Source organism: Protomyctophum parallelum (assembly GCF_964188405.1).
Source record: "Protomyctophum parallelum genome assembly, chromosome: 13".
NCBI classification, from domain to species: domain Eukaryota; kingdom Metazoa; phylum Chordata; class Actinopteri; order Myctophiformes; family Myctophidae; genus Protomyctophum; species Protomyctophum parallelum.
The window spans coordinates 48,751,966-48,773,577 of record NC_139708.1 but is presented as its reverse complement, the minus strand read 5'-3'; the positions used below and the strand labels follow the sequence as shown (position 1 = coordinate 48,773,577).

The 21,612-nt window shown below is 44.2% G+C and overlaps 1 protein-coding gene across 1 annotated transcript; it reads left to right on the top strand.

Moving 5' to 3' along the window:
- The first annotated feature begins 8,023 nt into the window (after nt 1–8,023).
- mief1 (mitochondrial elongation factor 1) lies at nt 8,024–21,612 on the top strand. The gene is made up of 5 exons (XM_083779597.1): nt 8,024–8,139; nt 10,879–11,047; nt 13,341–13,521; nt 16,193–16,470; nt 19,554–21,612. The coding sequence occupies exons 2-5, from the start codon at nt 10,901–10,903 to the stop codon at nt 20,415–20,417; spliced, it is 1,470 nt and encodes a 489-aa protein (XP_083635723.1). The 5' UTR covers nt 8,024–8,139; nt 10,879–10,900; the 3' UTR covers nt 20,418–21,612.

Here is a 21,612-nt window from a genome sequence, read left to right as displayed (position 1 = left end):
TCGGCAGTTGTCACGGGAATATAAAGCCTGCTGTATTGAATTACGGCTGATTCTCCCTCATCAGCACAGGCCCTATATGCACAATGCTGCCAGTTTAGTATTCTCTCAGTGGGTGGGTTCAAGTTCACCGCTGTTCCTGACCTCGTGATTGTCTGGGATTGTGACCTAGGCAAGTTATTAGATTGTAGCTGCAGTTACTGAAAAGATATAGCCGTGATAAAAGTAAAGGAGACAGAATGCCTGTGAGACCTTTACAGTATTTGAGTGAACACTCATTGCACAATAAGACCTACGTTATACGTTTTTATACATAAAAAGAAACAACACACATTTGATTCAAACAACAATGTATGTTGTTTGAAAATGCCCAAATAAATTAGGATAGCTAAGGTATTTTATGTTGAAAGCAATCCAGCTTCAACAGAAAGAACCTGACTCGCAAGTTATAACTACTGTAAAACTACCTTTTCAGACTTAACACTTCACAGGTCTTCAGAGAGAAATAAATATTGTATTATATCCTCAAGATAAAATATTTCTATTGTTGCATCTCATGAGTACACATGGTTGGTCTCTGTTCCTCAACATAATAAATATAGTAAGGAGAAGGTAAAACTAAAAATAGCATGGCACATTAATCATAGAACACTTTTGAAGTGCTTGAAGGTGCGCTGTCTGCAATGGTCCTACTTATGCATATTATATCCATCCATGTATGTGCAATATCTCTAAGTATCTATGTGTATTGTGTATGCACACGTTTTGTTCTTTAAACCTGAATGGTGTGCAATTCATTCCTCAGTATGTAAATAAATACCAGGCGATGGGAAATCCAGACCTGTTGGAAGTCATATCCGATTCAAGAATGTATCACATACTAAAGACGTGAGTCATTCAAGTTTATCGACACAAATCAAATTGGAATAATGTGACTATATAATAAAGCAAATGTTGGTTATTTATTTTGTCTAGCTATATAGTCTTGATGTATACACACTTTAGAAACTAACTTTATCTGACGTTAACACTTTTTTGGAATCCTTTCATTCATCTTCAAAGCTCTCTGTGAAGTATAGGATGACGCACACAACCTTTTCTAAATACTTTTATATTCATTGAGTTAATCAATAAAAAAAAAAATCTTACCTCAGCTCCACAAATGCTCCAACTTGTCGGTAAGGTGGAGGGACAGTCAATATAAAGAACGTTTGGTTGCACTGCAAAAATAAGGGTTTGGCTTTAATATGGACCAAGTGATTCCAATTAAGGAATTCAATTCCCTGTCTCTGCATAGACACTGATTACATCAGGGGCTACCTCTCCCCTTTCTGTCTCTCTCTCTCTTCCTCTCTCTCTCTCTCTCTGTTGCTCTCTCTCTCTCTGTCTTCTGGAAGTGCTTTTGGGCGAATTGAATGCTGCGAGCCTGTATCAAAGACAGGACAATGACACAAGTCACCAAGCTTTTCTGCGTTTCTCTGCATCAGGGAAGGCGGCCATCAGAGGTTCTCCTACATATTAACTGTTCACACAACACATATTTATACAGTATGTCCTGTCTAACTCCTCCTTTGGGTTTATAGGGTTGGGTCACATAGTGACTACAATGTCCAGTCACTGGGAATGCACTTGGAAATACATGTTTTGAATTGATCTTGACGCCCCAGGGGGTTCCACAGCATTCACATACATAATGTTATACCACAGAATATCGAGCACAGGGGCTCCATGATGTCTCTTCAATAAAACATGCAACAACAGGGAAGAACAAACTACTCGGGCTAGAAAAGTTTGCTATTAAGTGTATTTAGACATTATAATTGTTCTTTCCCATAAACCATTATGACATTTACAGTAAGAAGTATTTCCAAAAATAGGAAAAAAATGGTAAATGTGAATTTAACAATAATATGTTTTGTTTGAATGATATTGACATCTGGCATATAGCTTTTGCTATTGGGGCTATGGTATCTATGTTATTGCTATGTATTACTATTGCTGTAACAACCTTTTGATTCAATGTGAAAAGGTAGCTGAGATATTGATCTTCTGATTCATGTTAATAGTCCATTAATATTTTTTTGGTCCCAAATGACCCCTTCCAATATTTTCAATAGCCTACTATATTCATTACCCACACAAACAATGTATGTCAAATGTGGTGTTAAATGTTCAAGTAACAATGAAACATGTATCCATTATTAACCAAAAATGCATATAACATTTTACTATTTAGTTGCATGAAGCATAATAGAGATATTTGAGTATAAATGTGACTACACCTCATTGAGACAGACAGCGGTTATGACTGTGTTACACACTCACGTTCCCTCTTCACATGCACAGACAGAGAAAGATATGGACTCAGAGAGGTAGACAGTGATAGAGAGGGGTATAAGAAGGAAGACATTAAATATAGTTCAACAGACAGAGAGAGGGGTATAAGAAGGAAGACATTAAATATAGTTCAACAGACAGAGAGAGGGGTATAAGAAGGAAGACATTAAATATAGTTCAACAGACAGAGAGAGGGGTATAAGAAGGAAGACATTAAATATAGTTTAACAGACAGAGAGAGGGGTATAAGAAGGAAGACATTAAATATAGTTCAACAGACAGAGAGAGGGGTATAAGAAGGAAGACATTAAATATAGTTCAACAGACAGAGAGAGGGGTATAAGAAGGAAGACATTAAATATAGTTCAACAGACAGAGAGAGGGGTATAAGAAGGAAGACATTAAATATAGTTCAACAGACAGAGAGAGGGGTATAAGAAGGAAGACATTAAATATAGTTCAACAGACAGAGAGAGGGGTATAAGAAGGAAGACATTAAATATAGTTCAACAGACAGAGAGAGGGGTATAAGAAGGAAGACATTAAATATAGTTCAACAGACAGAGAGAGGGGTATAAGAAGGAAGACATTAAATATAGTTAATAGTTAACTATTACATATAGTTTAACAGACAGAGAAAGATATTTGGGAGAGGTAGACAATGGATGTGTGTGTGTGTGTGTGTGTGTGTGTGTGTGTGTGTGTGTGTGTGTGTGTGTGTGTGTGTGTGTGTGTGTGAGAGAGAGAGAGAGAGAGAGAGAGAGAGAGAGAGAGAGAGAGATAGAGAGAGTTAGAGGAAGACAGTAGATAATGTAACTACAACATACCTACAACTAACTACAACTATACGCACCTTAGTTGTTTGGTTCTTATCTCCCAATTGCTTTGGCAAAAAAAAATGTAAAAGTATGTTTCCAGGGAGTGAGAGAGGAAGAGAGAATTTATCACTCATGGCTATGAGGAATACCAGGCCATAATTCCTGTTAACCACTTTCACATGATGAGCATACTTGCCACAATCAGCCTGAATTCTTCAGTTCATTTCAAAAATGTGTTGTAAAATAACTCGGTTTAATAGACAATTGGAAATAATCAGCCATGAGTCTTTAACCCATTCTGAACGGGAACCCATTTTGGTGTTAGCATCATGTTATGCTTTAGCTATTGAAAAATAGCAGATCTACAAGCTCATAGCGCTACGAGCTTGTAGGTCTGATATTTTTGAAAAATCGAAGAACGACTGACATTTTTAGAATCTGATCTCAGGTCAGAATGGGTTCAAAAATATATATATTGTTGTGGTTGTCAAATGATAACCCAATTGGCCATTTAATTAAAAAATAAAATTGACTAGCAAGTTCAGTTTCCATAGTTACACTGTTACACAGTTTTTTGCCAACCGGATGTGATTACCAGGTTTACAACAACCGTCTGCTTCCGGGTTGTGGAATGGAATCAATGGATGTCTAATCTGACCCCGGCGTGAGTGTTGCTGTTCCCAGATCTGTGTTAAGAAGGACAAACCTGTGCTAGAGTTGATAAAAAAAACGTAAGTTGGAACTGCACTTCTGTTGATGATTGAAACGTCTTTTGACGTCCGTCGCGTTTCCAATGTGTTGTTATTGACTGTCGGGGTGGTAGATAGATAGATGGAGGCTGACCTGAGTAACGTTCAACTCCTGAAGCTAGCCCAGAATGCTATAGGCGCTAACAAGCTAGTTAACAAGATCTTTTGACTTTCCATTCAGAGTCTCAGACAGCCATTTTCTAAAGAGAGTTATTCCCAGGTATTGATATATGTCAGATGTGTGCTATTTTATAGTCACAGTGTAGGAAAGTGGCGAGCTACTGTCTGGACAACAATGCAACTGGAAGCTAACTAATTAGCTCGATTGCCTGCATTAGCTCCTTCAGACGAGCTGAAACTGTCAGTCTACAGTGGCCACTTGGTTTGATTGATTGATTATTGAAATATGTATTAACATTTTGTAGAATTACAGTACATTTCAAGCACAAACTCAATACAAAGACACTTAACTGTGAGTGGACGACCCAATTAAGCATTGCACTTGATAACAAGAGGGTCCACCATGTTCAATTAATCAAAACATTTAGAGACGTACAAATATACACTTCTATGTAGTTAAAGAACAGAACAGGAATTCATCATAAAGGAAGCAAAAAGGGAAAAGAAACATATACAGTGAGAAGAAAAGGGGGTGGTGGATGTAATGATATGATCTAATCACTGATATTGTAGGGGTGTGATATAGGAATGTAACGGGTTTCTATGGAATAAGTGATGAGGGGGGTTAAACCTCCCATATTTGCACAAACATAGCATTGACTGATCGATTGAATACTTTATTAGAGATGTAAACAGTACAGAGTCAAACCGAACGGCTGAATCATCGGAATGTATGCAATTATTGATATGATGGTTGACTTTTTGCCTTCATGGTGAGACTGCACTCTCTGACTATCAGTAGTTTTTTTATGTCCAGCTTTGAGGGTTTGTGTAAGTAAACACAAACGTGGTCCTAAAACACAAACATTGAATGCCATTGACATTGAATGGCCAGTTTGGAGCGTTTGTGTTTATTGCGTGAACACAAACATTGAAGACAAAAGTGAGGACGCAGATTGTGATTGGTCGGAAATTGAGATGATGTATGATAAGAGCGCACGGGTGTGATTTTTCATATATAGAAATAACAGGTGTGGATATATCAACGGTGAGCAAAGTGTATCTTAATAGAATGACTGTTGGTATGTGTTCCTTGCATACCGGTAGCCTAAGTTCTGACAAAACATACTCAAACACTACAAATATCTGTCCAAGATTGATAGATCATTCGATATGATGAATTCATTATTATAATTAAATGGTTGGAACCACCTTTCATGCCCAAACTGATTCTGTAGAACACTGATGACACTAAACCTTTTCAAGGACCATTCTAATCGGCCATAGACCCCCATTTCCTTTTCCTTTGACCCCCTTTATGGTGTTAGCATTATGCTACGCTTTAGCTATTGAAAAATAGCAGATCTACAAGCTCGTAGCGCGCGCCAGGTCTGCTATTTTTTTTTAATCGAAGAACGACTGACATAGAAACATAGCGTTTTCTCAGAAAACTGTCAGGATGTAGAAGACATTTTTAGAATCTGATCTCAGGTCAGAATGGGTTAAATGACATTAAACTCACTTTGCCACTCAATTTGCCATTGACTTTTTATGCATGCGCATACCTGCTATAGTGTACAGTGGGTTTAATCAGACCAGTGTGTGTCCGGCGGAAACCTGGTATGAATCTCATCTCAGGTCAGAATGGGTTAACAGGGTTTTAACATCAACATGTCTACACATGGACAAACGTGTGCGATGTGCGTGTCATTTGCGTTTGGTTAGAATGTGTACACTATATGTTACGGAGACTTTCAACGTGATCATTGTCATTCTAGTTTATCTGACAAGTCACCTGTTGTTCACGAAGCCTTTCCACACATCCATGATCACCTGAATCTCCGTATATGGAGCGCGCCGACACGGACGACATCATCAGCTAGATCTACCATAATAGAACTACACGTCTAACGTCTGAACCCCACGGACGGCGTCATCATAATACCATAAATAGAACTACACATCTACGTCTGACATCATGTATGGAGCTGACATCATCATATTACATGATCCATATTTGAAGACGCATCACTCGCCATCGCCAGGATGACTCGACCAGTTCAGCGGTTCATAATAAAAGGAGCAGAGCGCAAGCAGACGACCCTAAAGTATAACACAGCGTTCCCCGTTTATGTTAAACAACACATTAAAACCGGCCACCATCACGCACCCCCTAGAGGGACAGTTTGGAAACCCCCTGGTCTAACGGATTCCAACCAACGCACTCAGTCAGGAATCTCCCAGCGATCTCAACTCCCCAGAATCTTTACTTTCAAGACCTTCATATCATCCGACAAGTTAACGCTCCCCCTGCAGCGCAGATACCGAGCAGTACTCTTTCTCAGCACAAGACACAGGACACGCACCTCGTCAAGACTCTACCTTCAAGACCTTTGACCTTCGGTAGAGGATCGCGATCAAGACGAGCACACCTCAACCCACACGAGCCGAGGTATCCGGCTATAACCACCCAGATGCCGATCTTCCCGACCGCACGTGTTTAGACATCCCGGTTTAACCCATTCTGACCGGGCACCCATTTTGGTGTTGGCATCATGTTATGCTTTAGCTATTGAAAAATAGCAGATCTGCAAGCTCGTATCGCGCCACCGAGTGGCGCGATATGAGCTTGTAGGAAAAAAACGAAGGAACTGCATTACACTTCTTGCCTTATTCCCTTTGCGTTATTTGAATTAGCGGTCTATAACGAGATGAAAAGGCAGGGGGCCCCTTCTGTCCTAACCTTGAATTAGCCCCCCCGGCTTTAATCCATTCTAGGCGGGAACCCCTTTTGGTGTTTTAAGCATTATGTTATACTTTGGCTATTGAAAAATAGCAGATCTACAAGCTCATGGCGCGGCACTCGGTGCTGCGCCATGAGCTTGTAGGTCTGCTATTTTTGAAAAATCGTGAAAATGTGGCACAAATCTTTGAATATATATAACGTTTTTAACTCAAATCTTTGCTTCTGGGGGTCCCCCGAAACAACATATTCTCATGAGGGTCTGCAGTCAGATACATTGAGCACCACTGACATAGCCGTCAGAGTGCCTCAGGAAGGTCCGTGTCATTGATCGAAGTTCGAAATTACCCTATCCTATCACCTAACCTAAAACCTAACCGCAAGCATGGGAGCAAACCTAAACCTAACCGCAAGCACGGGAGCAGTGCATGTTCGGACTAACGGGACTTCGGATCTATGGGCAGTTCCCGGTCTAAATGGGTTCAAAATAAAATGTTCAGCACACACAGGCATAATAAGACACTATATGGCACATTACGAGTCCATTGGTTTACATTTAGGGCCAGGCTAGTCATTTGGATTTCTGGTAAATAAAATTATTCACCAGTTATTTTCTATGTCCGTTACAAAAATAATATGTATTGATGAAAATGTCCCAATCACAAGCTGGTGGGGACAGAACTGCAGAGAGTGTCATCAGTCAATGATCAGAATAAATTTCTTTATATATATTTTTTTTATCCCACGATTTTGTAACCCATTTTTCACCCCTGTGTCAATCATCTAATGTGATCCTGGGCTCTACACACCCTCCACCAACCTAGTCCCCATATATGGGGGACAAGGGGAGAGCAACGGACTTGAACTCATGCTTCCTTCATGCCTGAGTGTCCAAGTTGCTCCTTTACACCTGACAGGGGGGAGTTTCCCTGGTTGGACGTATAGCGCGTGGAAGGAACACGTTATTCCAACCAGTTCCTTTCCCCTCCATCAGGCGCCACCGGCTGGCCAGGGGGAGGCAGTTTAGTGACCATGGATTACTGCATGTTTTTGTGAGGGTACCTATAGTCATTATTTTATGCTAAATGAATAACCTCTCTCTAACCTCTTTCAGGTGCCAGTGTGCCCCCACCTCCTCATGCGTGGTCCCTGATGGGCGGTTGGTCTCACGGTGCGGTGCTGGAGCTGTACCGAGCGCTGCTCCGCGCGGGGCGCCACCTTCAGTACACGGACCGCAACTACTACCGCCTGGCCGTGGGCCGCGAGTTCCGCCGCTGCCAGCCCCTGACGGCGCCCGGGGACAAGGAGGCCGCGCTGAAGAGGGGCCAGTTCTTCCTCAACAGCCGGCTGGGCGGCCTGATGTAGCAGCTTTTCGGTAGGTTTTTCAATAGATTGTGTGTATATTAACCCATTCTGACTTGAGATCAGATTCATACGAGGTTTCCACTGGACACACACTGGTCTGATTAATAATCAATTAACCCATTCTGACCTGAGATCAGATTTAAAAAAAATGTCTTCCACATCCTGACAGTTTTCTGAAAAAGCTTATGTTTCTATGTCGGTCGTTTCTTAGATTTTTCAAAAATAGCAGACCTACAAGCTCGTAGTGCGCCACTCGGTGGAGCGCTATGAGCTTGTAGATCTGCTATTTTTCAATAGCTAAAGCATAGCTTAATGCTGACACCGAAATTGGTTCCCGCCCCAAAATGGGTTAGTAGTCGGGAGTAGCCAATTCAATTCAATCCAAAGGAGCTTTATTGGCACGAGAAAAGATGCCTTTACAAAATTGCCAATGCAAGTGTCAAAATATAAAAACGGTTGAAAATGGGGAAAGTATATACAGTGTACAGCATTTTGTATTTAGTTGATATTCATCATTTAAATAAAACATGTAAGGGGTCAGAAGAGATACTAGATATAGAGCCGAAGCATGCTCTTGGTCTGGGCCTCTTTAAAGGAATGTAACACGACCTCAACAGGCCTACCAAACCGTGCAGTAGGTCTAGCGGTCTACTTGGTACAGATTAACAGAAGATGATAGTTCTTGGTCGTCACTTATAGTAACATGATTGAATTACTAAACGTGTTATCTTGGATCGATTTAGTGCTGAATCAATTGCAAAAGGTTGCAAAGTGCTGTCAGTCACAACAGTGTGTGTAACGAATATGGAGATATTTGGCCTTAGTTACCATGTTTACCCAGGGTAACTGGACTAAGGAAAGGAAAGGTACTATGTTTACCCAGGGTAACTGGACTAAGGAAAGGAAAGGTACTATGTTTACCCAGGGTAACTGGACTAAGGAAAGGAAAGGCATGTTTACCCAGGGTAACTGGACTAAGGAAAGGAAAGGTACTATGTTTACCCAGGGTAACTGGACTAAGGAAAGGAAAGGTACTATGTTTACCCAGGGTAACTGGACTAAGGAAAGGAAAGGTACTATGTTTACCCAGGGTAACTGGACTAAGGAAAGGAAAGGTACTATGTTTACCCAGGGTAACTGGACTAAGGAAAGGAAAGGTACTATGTTTACCCAGGGTAACTGGACTAAGGAAAGGAAAGGTACTATGTTTACCCAGGGTAACTGGACTAAGGAAAGGAAAGGCATGTTTACCCAGGGTAACTGGACTAAGGAAAGGAAAGGTACTATGTTTACCCAGGGTAACTGGACTAAGGAAAGGAAAGGTACTATGTTTACCCAGGGTAACTGGACTAAGGAAAGGAAAGGTACTATGTTTACCCAGGGTAACTGGACTAAGGAAAGGAAAGGTACTATGTTTACCCAGGGTAACTGGACTAAGGAAAGGAAAGGTACTATGTTCACCCAGGGTAACTGGACTAAGGAAAGGAAAGGTACGGAAAGGTACTATGTTTACCCAGGGTAACTGGACTAAGGAAAGGAAAGGTACTATGTTTACCCAGGGTAACTGGACTAAGGAAAGGAAAGGTACTATGTTTACCCAGGGTAACTGGACTAAGCTCAAGAACTTGTTTACAGCCAGGCCCTGCTCATAGAACATTTCATGGTAGGGGTTCAATGCCTTGCTCAAGGGCACTTGTCAGGGCCGATGTCACGCCTACCTAGTTGTGACGTCATCTCCTCCTTATATAAGGCATCTTGCCAGAACTATTCTCTGTCGGATTATAAACTGCAATCAAGTCTGTATGAGAATCTAAACCTAAACTTGATTTAGCCAAGACCTTACTCTGCAAAAGAGTTCAACCTGGTCAGCACTTTCCGCTCTTGTGACCAAGAACATTGTCAACCCTTACAGTATAATCCGACCAAGCGATCAGCGGTGGTAATTTTAACGTGCCGGTCCGGGGATACGAACTATAGCGACCTTCCGGCATCAAGACCGCTCCGCAAACCGTTCGGCCACCGCTGCCCCCTGCATGTACAACCCAGATATCTCCAGGGATTTAGACATCTGGGTTAACCCATTCTGAACGGGCACCCATTTTGGTGTCAGCATCATGTCATGCTTTAGCTATTGAAAAATAGCAGATCTACAAGCTCATATCGCGCCACCGAGTGGCGCGATACGAGCTTGTAGGTCTGCTATTTTTTTTTAAATCAAAGAACGACTGACATTTTTTTAGAATCTGATCTCAGGTCAGAATGGGTTCATCAGACCAGTGTGTGTCCGGCGGAAATCTCGTATGAATCTGATCTCAGGTCAGAATGGGTTAAGTTCTCACCAGCGGCACCTTTCATCCCAATGATGATGTCAACGTGATGTCCAAACGTATGACATCATCATACATCATCTCATGAACTACATCTCATGAACAACTGCATTTATGCGATGATTTGCTCATCTACATATAACTGCAAATTGTCCCTTCATCGCCGATGGAAATTATAGCTGTCTATAGACAAATCCACAGAGGGTTTCCTGGGTGCGGCCATTACTGTTTCCTGGGTGCGGCCATTACTGAGGTGTACCATTAAGCACCGCAGCACTGATTAGCCACACCTGGCCTACGGAGCACCTGCTCCATGGATTACACCTCAGTAATGGCCGTGCCCCGGGGCACCCCTCTGTGGATTAGTCTATAGGAGGCCCTTTCCTTACGTCTTGTTCCGTCTTGTCTGCCTGTCTGTCTAGCTTCTCCGTCTTCAGACAAAGGATGGCCGGGGTGAATGGAGACCGCAAAGGGAAGAAAGACGACAATGGGATCGGCACGGCCATCGACTTCATGCTGTCCAACGCCAAGCTGGTGCTCGGGGTCGGAGGAGCGGCCATGCTTGGCATCGCAACGCTAGCCGTTAAACGAGTAAGTGGAGACAAAGACCTGGAATGTTTTAGTGTTAGTCTAGTTTTAGTCGACTAAATGTCACGCAATTTTAGTCGACTAAATCTACAGTTGATTTAGTCGACTAAAATGTATTTTGTCGGGCCGTGATGCCGTCGAAATGACAGATTTATAATAGTCGATCTACAGCGCGACGCGTTGTTGGCCTGTAGATGGACTATTTTCAGCATGCAACCACATGTAAATTGACTTATACTGGATATCTTGTCCACTAGTCCATTTTAGTCTAGTTTTTATTTCTTGACGAAATTGTCAGTATATTTAGTCTTAGTTTTAGTCATCATAGCTTAGTTTTCATTTAGTTTCTATTTAGTTTTTGTCCGTGAAAAAAGGACATTTTTCGTCTTAGTTTTAGTCGACGAAAACAACACTGGTTAAGAATCTGTTATCAGGGATATAATATTTATCAGAATACTGTCAAATCTGGGAATACATTTCTTAGCCAAGAATCTTTTTTTCTTCACCGATGTGTTTGTAAAGGTGTCTGCTAACATATCCCACATTGGTTTCTAAGGGGCGATTCACACTATGGTCCCGGGTGCGCACTCGCAGATGTTGTGGTTTAGTGTGAATGATGCGTACCGTTCCCGGGAGCGGATCGCCCCAACCGTCCCCGGGACCACATGGGGGGGCGGGTCTCTGGACCGTTGAAGTGTATTCAGATACGGATCGTTCCAATTTGAACGCTAAAGAAGGAAGTGGACTGTTTTTTTTTTAACGTGACATAATCTCTAGTCGACGAGCCAAGCGTCAACAAAAAAAAACACACAGCCGCTGCAGTGCTGCACAACGCGTAACACCAGCTCATTTCTCAACGCCGCCCGTCTCCTGTTGAATCTGCATATAAGCGCAGCACCGCAGTACGCGCTGATCTCATTGCACGTGGCTCTTGGGCTTTGCTTGGCACAGTTTCCAAAGTAAAACAAAATAATAATAATAGAGCTGGGACTCGATTAAAAAAAATTATCTAATTAATCAGAGGCTTTGCGATTAATTAATCTAGATTAATCGCATTTTAATCGCATATCAATATTCAACCCGAGAACAGCGAGAAACCTTTTTTTTAAATGTGTTTTGGTATCCCAGTGAATCAACGAATAGTGACTACAGGATACCACTCATTTTCAACATTTTACTGTCATTAATATACCTGTTGTGGAAATAATAATAAAAAGTCACCCCATTCTGTGTTGCCTAGAACTGGAGGTCTGAAAAGTACAGACCTCCAGTTCTAGGCAACACAAAATGGGGTGACTTTTTATTATTTCCAGTTTTCAGTACTATAGAAAAGCGCCCAGTGAGAAACGTTCCGCGGTGAAAAAAAAGGTGCGATTAATTTATCTGTAGTTAATCGCGATTAATTTTTCTGTAGTTAATTAATCTAAATTAATCGCAATTAGTCCCGGCCCTAAATAATAATAATGCTAAAGTAGAATCCATAGCAAACTAATATCAAACACGCCACTGGAGTCATGTTGCAGGTCCCTTGGTGTGATCCATGATCAGGCAATGCCCTCTTGATTGTTTATTGTATTGTATTGTATTGTACACATTATGATACGGTTGATGATGCTGCGTTTGGTCGTGTAAATAATGTAAACTATTTTCACATTTTAATTAGATCTTTCCTTTTTTTTTCTCCTTTTTTTTAATTTTGTTTATCTTATCTATCTTGTCTGTCCATGAATACGTACTCTGCTGTTGTTGCTTGTGTTTGTATTGTAGGTTTTATGTTTTATGTGTTTGTAAAAAATCTATAATAAAGCACAGAACTGACTGACACAGTGAATAGCAGGCAGGCTGACAGTATAGTAGTATAACGGCAAAGAGGCAATGCAATGCAGCGTGTCTGGATTTATTTGAGACAATGTCGCACAGTAGATGGTCAGTGTCCGTGCGCGCCAGCCATCAAGCACACCGTCATCAGGAGGATTAAAGTGTGTTATGCAAGTGTACCCGGGTGCGCTGTTGAATCTCGGGCAATGTGAATCGTGGCCATCGGGGACCAGGCAACCGTATTCGGAAACGGTTCCAATGAAACGGATTCAGTCCGTCTCAGTGTGAATTGCCTATGAAAAGTCCCCTAGGGTTGTTGAATAGAAACCAATGTGGGATATGTTAGTAGACGGTAGACACGCTTACCAACACATTTTGTGAAGAAAACTCTCGGTAAGAAATGTACTCCCAGATTGGATTAATGTCGCCTGACTAGTGTTTAACGTAAGCGTTAAATGATCACATGATGTGTCTGTAGATGTACGACAACGCCGTGAGTGCTCCCACCAGCCCCACCAAGATGGACCCGCCCGGGAGACGCAGCTGGGAGGAGCCTAACTGGATGGGGTCATCGCCGCGGGTGTTGAGCCATGACATGAAATCTACCGTCAGCCGGTCGCTGCAGTCTCTGCCCACCTCCTCACACGCCTTCGAGCCAAGTAAGTAGCCTTGCCGAGCCATGAGGCCCATAGGGCAGGAGCCTATCTCCTGTTTCTGTAGCCATGAGGCCCATAGGGCAGGAGCCTATCTCCTGTTTCTGTAGCCATGAGGCCCATAGGGCAGGAGCCCATCTCCTGTTTCTGTAGCCATGAGGCCCATAGGGCAGGAGCCTATCTCCTGTTTCTGTAGCCATGAGGCCCATAGGGCAGGAGCCCATCTCCTGTTTCTGTAGCCATGAGGCCCATAGGACAGGAGCCTATCTCCTGTAGCCATGAGGCCCATAGGGGCAGGAGCCTATCTCCTGTTTCTGTAGCCATGAGGCCCATAGGACAGGAGCCTATCTCCTGTAGCCATGAGGCCCATAGGGCAGGCTCCTATCTCCTGTTTCTGTAGCCATGAGGCCCATAGGACAGGAGCCTATCTCCTGTAGCCATGAGGCCCATAGGGCAGGAGCCTATCTCCTGTAGCCATGAGGCCCATAGGGGCAGGAGCCTATCTCCTGTTTCTGTAGCGTGAGGCAGCTTGATGTACAAGTACACCCCCTGGACATGACGCTAGTATGTCGCAGGGACTTACCCCCCAATCCAACCCTTGATGCTGAGTGTCAAGTAGAGAGACACTGGGTCCCATTTTTACAGTCTTTGGTATGACCCTGCCGGGGATTGAACCCCGACCTCCCAGTCTCAGGGCGGACACTCTAACCACAAGATCACTGAGCTGGTTTTGAACCAAGTAACGACGCCATTTAACCTCATCTACAAGTTCTTATGACTTAGGGCGGACTCGTACATCTGCGTCGGACGTGGCGGCTTCCTTGTTCTCTTCCATTTTTATGTAGAGATGCACTGAATATTCGGCCACCAAAACTATTCGTCCGGATAGTGGCAAAAATGCATATTCGGTATTCGGTTCGGTCGATTTTTTTTAGAGACGAAACCGAAGTCAAAGAACCTTTCGTAACCCACTGTTTTGTTGTGATGTATGTAATCATGTATTTGCCATTCATCGTGTAGCTCTACGACAAAGATACGGCCATGACGGCAACGGTATAAAAACTGGTAAAAGAATATTAACCCATTCTGACCTGAGATCAGATTCATACGAGGTTTCCGCTGGACACACACTGGTCTGATTAACCCATTCTGACCTGAGATCAGATTCTAGAAATGTCAGTCGCTCTTCGATTTTTCAAAAATAGCAGACCTACAAGCTCGTATCGCGCCACTCGGTGGCGCGATATGAGCTTGTAGATCTGCTATTTTTCAATAGCTAAAGCATAACATGATGCCAACACCAAAATGGGTGCCCGGTCAGAATGGGTTAATAATATTCAGCTATTTGGTATTCGGTTTCGACCAAGAATTTCCCATTTGCCGCATCTCTTAATTATGATGGAGAGAAAACAGTGTTTGTACGTACATTATTTATAGTTGAATTATTTGCTTATCATTAACATTAACTGCTTTTGTCATTATAACTATTTGTCGCATTTTGTTTTTTTAATCTTTTGACAGACATCCTGTTTGACGGATTATTGTTCTTCCTCAGAACACACAGTGGGTGTTGACTCTGTAGCGTCTGTAGTTACTGTAGTTACTGTAGTTGTAGGTGATTTATTGTTCTTCCTCTACAGTGGGTGTTGACTCTATAGCATCTGTAGTTACTGTAGTTCCTCTACAGTGGGTGTTGACTCTGTAGCATCTGTAGTTACTGTAGTTACTGTATTTGTAGGTGATCCCTGCAGCCTCACATAATGGAGCTGTTGAGTTCAATTAGTTCCACACTAGAAGGGTCTTTGTGTCTGTTAGTCAATTGATTTTACCCATAGTCCCCTAAAATGTGCATTTGTGCTGCCTGGGAACACTTAGATATTAGATGTGATACTGACAGTCCTCTCCTCGCCACTCTGGAAATTATGAAGATAAATGGCATTAAATAGGACCTTGTCAAAGGGGAACGAAACTGTAGGCAGGGTCAAACACGGTGCCAGGTCGTATAATATGGTACACTGACGTAAGCAACACAGTGGCAGCTAATACAATACATTTATGCTAGTCTATGCTTGCACATGGTTCTGGAATCTGGACACACCTAAATCCACATCAAAACATGTGTGGTGTCGTTTTTAACCTGAATTGGAAAACCGACAAAATCACCCTAGGGTTTCATGTGCCTTTTAATTTAAGCCATGCCGCAGCTGTGTCACTTTTAGCTTTCAACCACTTTAACCATTATTTTCAACTGTTGCTGTTGAAAAATAGCAGATCTACAAGCTCATAGCCTGACATAGAAACATCGTTTTTTTTTAAATAAAACCATTTATTTATTTAGAAGACATCTGTATAATCTGGTCTCAGGTATAAATGGGTTAACCCATTTTGGGGTGGGAACTCCTTTTGGTGTTCGCATCATGTCATGCTTTAGCTATTGAAAAATAGCAGATCTACAAGCTCATAGCGCGCCACCGAGTGGCGCGCTATGAGCTTGTAGGTCTGCTATTTAAACTCGAAGAACGACTGACATAGCTTTTCAGAAAACGGTCAGGATGTAGAAGACATTTGTAGAATCTGATCTCAGGTCTACTCTAAATGGGTTAAGAGGGTCTCGCCTCCCACAAGACACGAGTCTCACGGTCCTTGTGTTCCTCTGAATGTCCTCCTCCGGTACCAGACTGCATGAGGCGGGCGGCGGCGGCGGGCCGAGCCGGCGGCGGCGCCGGCGCCACTAGTCAGACGGACATGCTGCGGGCCCGCATGCGCCTGTCGCTCCAGGAGAGCCTGTGGAGCTTCTACCGGGAGAAGGTGAACATCCCCGCCGAGGAGCAGGCCACGGCCAGGCGGGCCGCCATAGACATCTGCGCCGAGCTCCGGGTCTTCCTCCACGCCAAGCTGCCCGACATGCCCCTCAGGGAGATGTACCTGAGTGGCAGTCTGTACGACGACCTGCAGGTACAATTTTACAATTTACAATTTAGGCATTTAGCAGACGCTCTTAATCCAGAGCGATTTACATTAAGCAAGAATAAAAAAGCATGGGAATACATCACATAAAAACATTTATCATGAAACATGCGAGTGGAATATCTATATAATGAAACTATACATATAAACTATACATATATACTATACTATGCTATACATATGTATTATGACGTGCTATGACTACATACAATGCAATTATAGTGCTGTCTACATAACATGCTATAAGTCTGTATCAAATGCTATCTAAGTCTACAGAAATGCTATCTAAGGGGGTAGGGTAAGTGCTATGGGCCAGAAGGGAGAAGAGTTTGGGACGTGTGGAGCGTTGTTGTCCCGGCGTTTTTAGTGAGGGTATACTTCCAGCTTCCCTGCGTTGGCTGATCTGAGTGCGCGGGAGGGGTTTGTAGGGTTCGATCATGCTTGCAAGATATGGGGGAGCCATACCTTTGTTTGCTTTGAATGCCAGCATCAGAATGCCAGGTAGTGGGATGAATGGAAAACGGACTATGGGCTGTATTTTGCGTGTCTTAAGTACCAGGTCTTATTCCCTAACTTGAGTAAACTAAAGACCTGGAGGCGTGATCAATGCCATTTGTGGCTATTCTGGAGTGGCCAAAGAGCATTGATCACGCCTCCAGGTCTTTAGTTTACTCAAGTTATAGGTAATAAGACCTGGTACTTAAGACACGCAAAATACAGCCCTATGTGTTTTCTCGTAGCGTGGGCAGTTATAGTCCAGGGCAGCCTGCCTGGGATATTTCCTGCTAATTTGTCTAACATTTTGCACAGATGCTCTTTGCTCTAACCCATTCTGAACGGGAACCCATTTTGGTGTTGGCATCATGTTATGGTTTAGCTATTGAAAAATAGCAGATCTACAAGCTCATAGCGCGCCACCGAGTGGCGCGCTACGAGCTTGTAGATCTGCTATTTTTGAAAAATCAAAGAACGACGGACATTTTTAGAATCTGATCTCAGGTCAGAATGGTTTAATCAGACCAGTGTGTGTCCAGTGGAAACCTCGTATGAATCTGATCTCGGGTCAGAATGGGCTAATGGTCGAGCCATCGACCTTGGGAAACTGTGTGCTGCTGAAAGTTGGCCTACCATTAACAACCTATATAAGGCAACATTTCTCTAAATTTCATTATGCTTTAAGCAGCATGCGACGTGTCAGACGTGTCGATTCTGAATCCATTCCAGGCCATAATGGCCACTTGCCCAAAATGTGCACTGATGACCTCATGTCCTCGTCACATTTGTGATGACTGCCAGTATGGCCGGTTTCTTTTCCTCCACTATTATATCAAATGGGTCGGGTCATTTTATGACGATGTCATCGTTCAGGGATCAAACGGCAGCTGGTGGGGAAACAAAACGTCACACTGAATTTGCACAACCTGGCAGGTCTAGACCTTAGAGTATATATACTCTAAGGTCTAGACCTTAGAGTATATACTCTTAAGGTCTAGACGGGTTTAATACACAACAGGGCAGGTCTAGACCTTAGAGCAGGGGTGTCGAACTGAACTTGGGGCGAGGGCCGCGTTGGTCAAAAGGTCACTTGATGGGGGCCACAACCAGTTGCGGACGCACGCTCGAGGCTTAGAGTATATACTCTTTTAAGGTCTAGACGGGGTTGAATTGCCTGCAGGTTTTCTTTACCTGAATGCCCCGGGCATTCTGTAGTATACTGTATTGTTGCGTTCACGCGATGCAAAGATGCACAGAATATTTGTTGCCATGTATGTATATCTGTTGCTCACACGGTCATTGACATCATCAACTGTGTGTGTGTGTGTGTGTGTGTGTGTGTGTGTGTGTGTGTGTGTGTGTGTGTGTGTGTGTGTGTGTGTGTGTGTGTGTGTGTGTGTGTGTGTGTGTGTGTGTGTGTGTGTGTGTGTGTGTCTGTCGGAGGCCTGGGGGAGAGAAAGAAAACAACAATTTTATACAACTGCATCTTTGCATCTGCCCGTGTGAACGCACCATATGAACTGAATTCAAATATGAACCTCACTTTTATTTATCCTCCAATTAATTACGGAATTTTTGCCGGCAGTGGTTCAGGGGTAGAGTGGCCGTGTAAGAACAGTATAGGAACCGAGAGATTCCCGGTTCGATCCCTGTGGGCTCCCCCAGAGTTGGTGTCGAAGTGTCCTTGGGCAAGGCTCTGAATATCTTGATATCGGAAGGTCGCTAGTTCGTATCCCCGGACCGGCACGTTAAAATTACCACCGCTGAAGTGCCCTTTGGACAAGGCATTGAACCCCTACCATGAAATGTTCTATGAGCAGGGCCTGGCTGTAAACAAGTTCTTGAGCTTAGTCCACTTACCCTGGGTAAACAATGAACATAGTACCTTTCCTTTCCTTAGTCCAGTTACCCTGGGTAAACATAGTACCTTTCCTTTCCTTAGTCCAGTTACCCTGGGTAAACATAGTACCTTTCCTTTCCTTAGTCCAGTTACCCTGGGTAAACATAGTACCTTTCCTTTCCTTAGTCCAGTTACCCTGGGTAAACATAGTACCTTTCCTTTCCTTAGTCCAGTTACCCTGGGTAAACATAGTACCTTTCCTTTCCTTAGTCCAGTTACCCTGGGTAAACATAGTACCTTTCCTTTCCTTAGTCCAGTTACCCTGGGTAAACATAGTACCTTTCCTTTCCTTAGTCCAGTTACCCTGGGTAAACATAGTACCTTTCCTTTCCTTAGTCCAGTTACCCTGGGTAAACATAGTACCTTTCCTTTCCTTAGTCCAGTTACCCTGGGTAAACATAGTACCTTTCCTTTCCTTAGTCCAGTTACCCTGGGTAAACATAGTACCTTTCCTTTACTTAGTCCAGTTACCCTGGGTAAACATAGTACCTTTCCTTTCCTTAGTCCAGTTACCCTGGGTAAACATAGTACCTTTCCTTTACTTAGTCCAGTTACCCTGGGTAAACATAGTACCTTTCCTTCCCCCCGCCATCGTGTATGGCGTTTGAATCACCTAATCTCTGTAAAGTGCCTTGCGTACCATTTCCCTCTCCTTGTTTTTAATCTTCTCTCCCAGGTGGTGACTGCAGACCACGCCCAGCTGATGGTGCCTCTGGTGCTGGAGAAGAACCTGTGGTCGTCCGTGCCCGGCGAGGACACCATCATGAACGTCCCGGGGTTCTGGCTGGTGCGCCGCGAGAACCTGGAGTACTTCCCGCGCGGCAGCAGCTACTGGGACCGCTGCATGGTGGGCGGCTACCTCTCCCCCAAGGCCGTCCTGGAGGTGTTCGACCGGCTGGTGGCCGGCTCCATCAACTGGCCCGCCATCGGCAGCGTCCTGGACTACGTCATCCGGCCCGTGGTCCCCTCGGAGACGCTCACGCTGGAGGTCCAGTACGAGACGGACCGGAGGCTCTACGTGGACTTCCTGCCGCTGCTGACGATGGAGGACGGCGGCGGCGTGTCGCTGATCGCCAAGCCCCACCGGCTGGCCGCCGGGCGCCAGCAGAACCTGGAGAACCTGTGGCGGCAGAGCTTCCGCGTGTCGGAGACGGCGCGGCTCCGCGCCCTGGACCAGGAGGACGGCGGCGTGCGCTGCACGGTCCTGAAGCTGGCCAAGGCCGTGTGCAAGACCAACCCCGCGCTGCAGCGGCTCAACGCCAGCCAGCTCACCAACGCCATCCTGCTGCTGAGCCAGAGGGAGGGCGACTGGGCCGCCGAGGCGCTGGCCGACCGCTTCCTGCAGCTGCTGCGCGCGCTGGTGGGCCACCTGGAGGCCGGGAGGCTGCCCTGCGCCCTCAGCCCCCGGGTGGACCTCCTCTGCGAGCTCACGGAGCCGGAGGTGGACGAGCTGGGCTACACGCTCTACTGCGCCCTCTCTGACCCCGAGGGGCTGCTAAGGACCGCTGGGCCGGACCACGGACCCTCGGCCACGCCCTGAGGACCCTCGGCCTCACCCTGAGGACCCTCAGCCTCACCCTGAGGACCCTCAGCCTCACCCTGAGGACCCTCAGCCTCACCCTGAGGACCCTCAGCCTAATGGGACTTCTGTGTGAGGGATTTAGTTTCCACCGGAGAAAAAAAAAATACTTTTAGTTACTCCGCTGCGCCCTCTACCGATATTGCCCAGAGAACTGCCTCATAGAGAATATTTTTCCTCCGGTGAAAAAAAAAATCCCTTTCTGGCCAAAAAGTACCGTTTATACGTGTGGTGGGGGGAGGGGGGCTCAGAGTGCGTCCACTAAGGAAAGTAGTCTTTCTAATGGACACAACCCGTCTTTGTATTGGTGAGTAGGTCAAACGTTCGTGAGATTTCCACAAAAGAGGAGAGGCTGGTCTGATTTCGATTTGAGATTTAAAACTGATAGTCCCATATAGCCTTATACTGCGGTGCAGAATGGTAGAAGCAGTAGAAGGCTATGGACCAGAGCTATGTGAAGCCTGTGAGGTGAATCTCCATAGTTAAAAAAAAAAGAAGTCACCACACAGTTCTCTCCGCCCAGCACATAATGGCTGCTACTGTTGTCGTTGGGCGTGCCGGTCTCTGTGTCTCATAATGAGGTTCCTGTGACAGCAGCACAACATCTGCATCGTGAATCCTAAACCCATGTCTCTACTGGATCGACTGAAGGTTTTAATTTTGTTTTATTCCCATCATGTGAGAAAGTGGGTAAGGCGTCCAGTAACTGGCACTTAGCGTGTTGGAACAACAGTTAGTTGTCTGTTAGTCTTGGCAAGCAGTCCATAAAATACTCGACACGAGTTAAGTATCCCTTCAACCTCAAATTAAATGCCCATATAGCACCTCAACAAGACGAACTTAAATGCCCATATATAGCACCTCAACAAGACGAACTTAAATGCCCATATAGCACCTCATAATAATATAATGGCACCTCACACCGAAGCCATTCTAATAAACCTGAATGCCCATAGAACCATTCTAATAATGCCCATATAGCACCTCACACCAGAGCCGTTCTAATAATGGGAATAGCAGTGTATATATATATATATATATATATATATATATATATACTGCTTCTTAAGCACTCTAGTGGAGTGCGATAGACTGCTGAATACCACATTGGTTGATGATGGACGAACGGCGAAAAGGAATGATATGAGAAAAAATG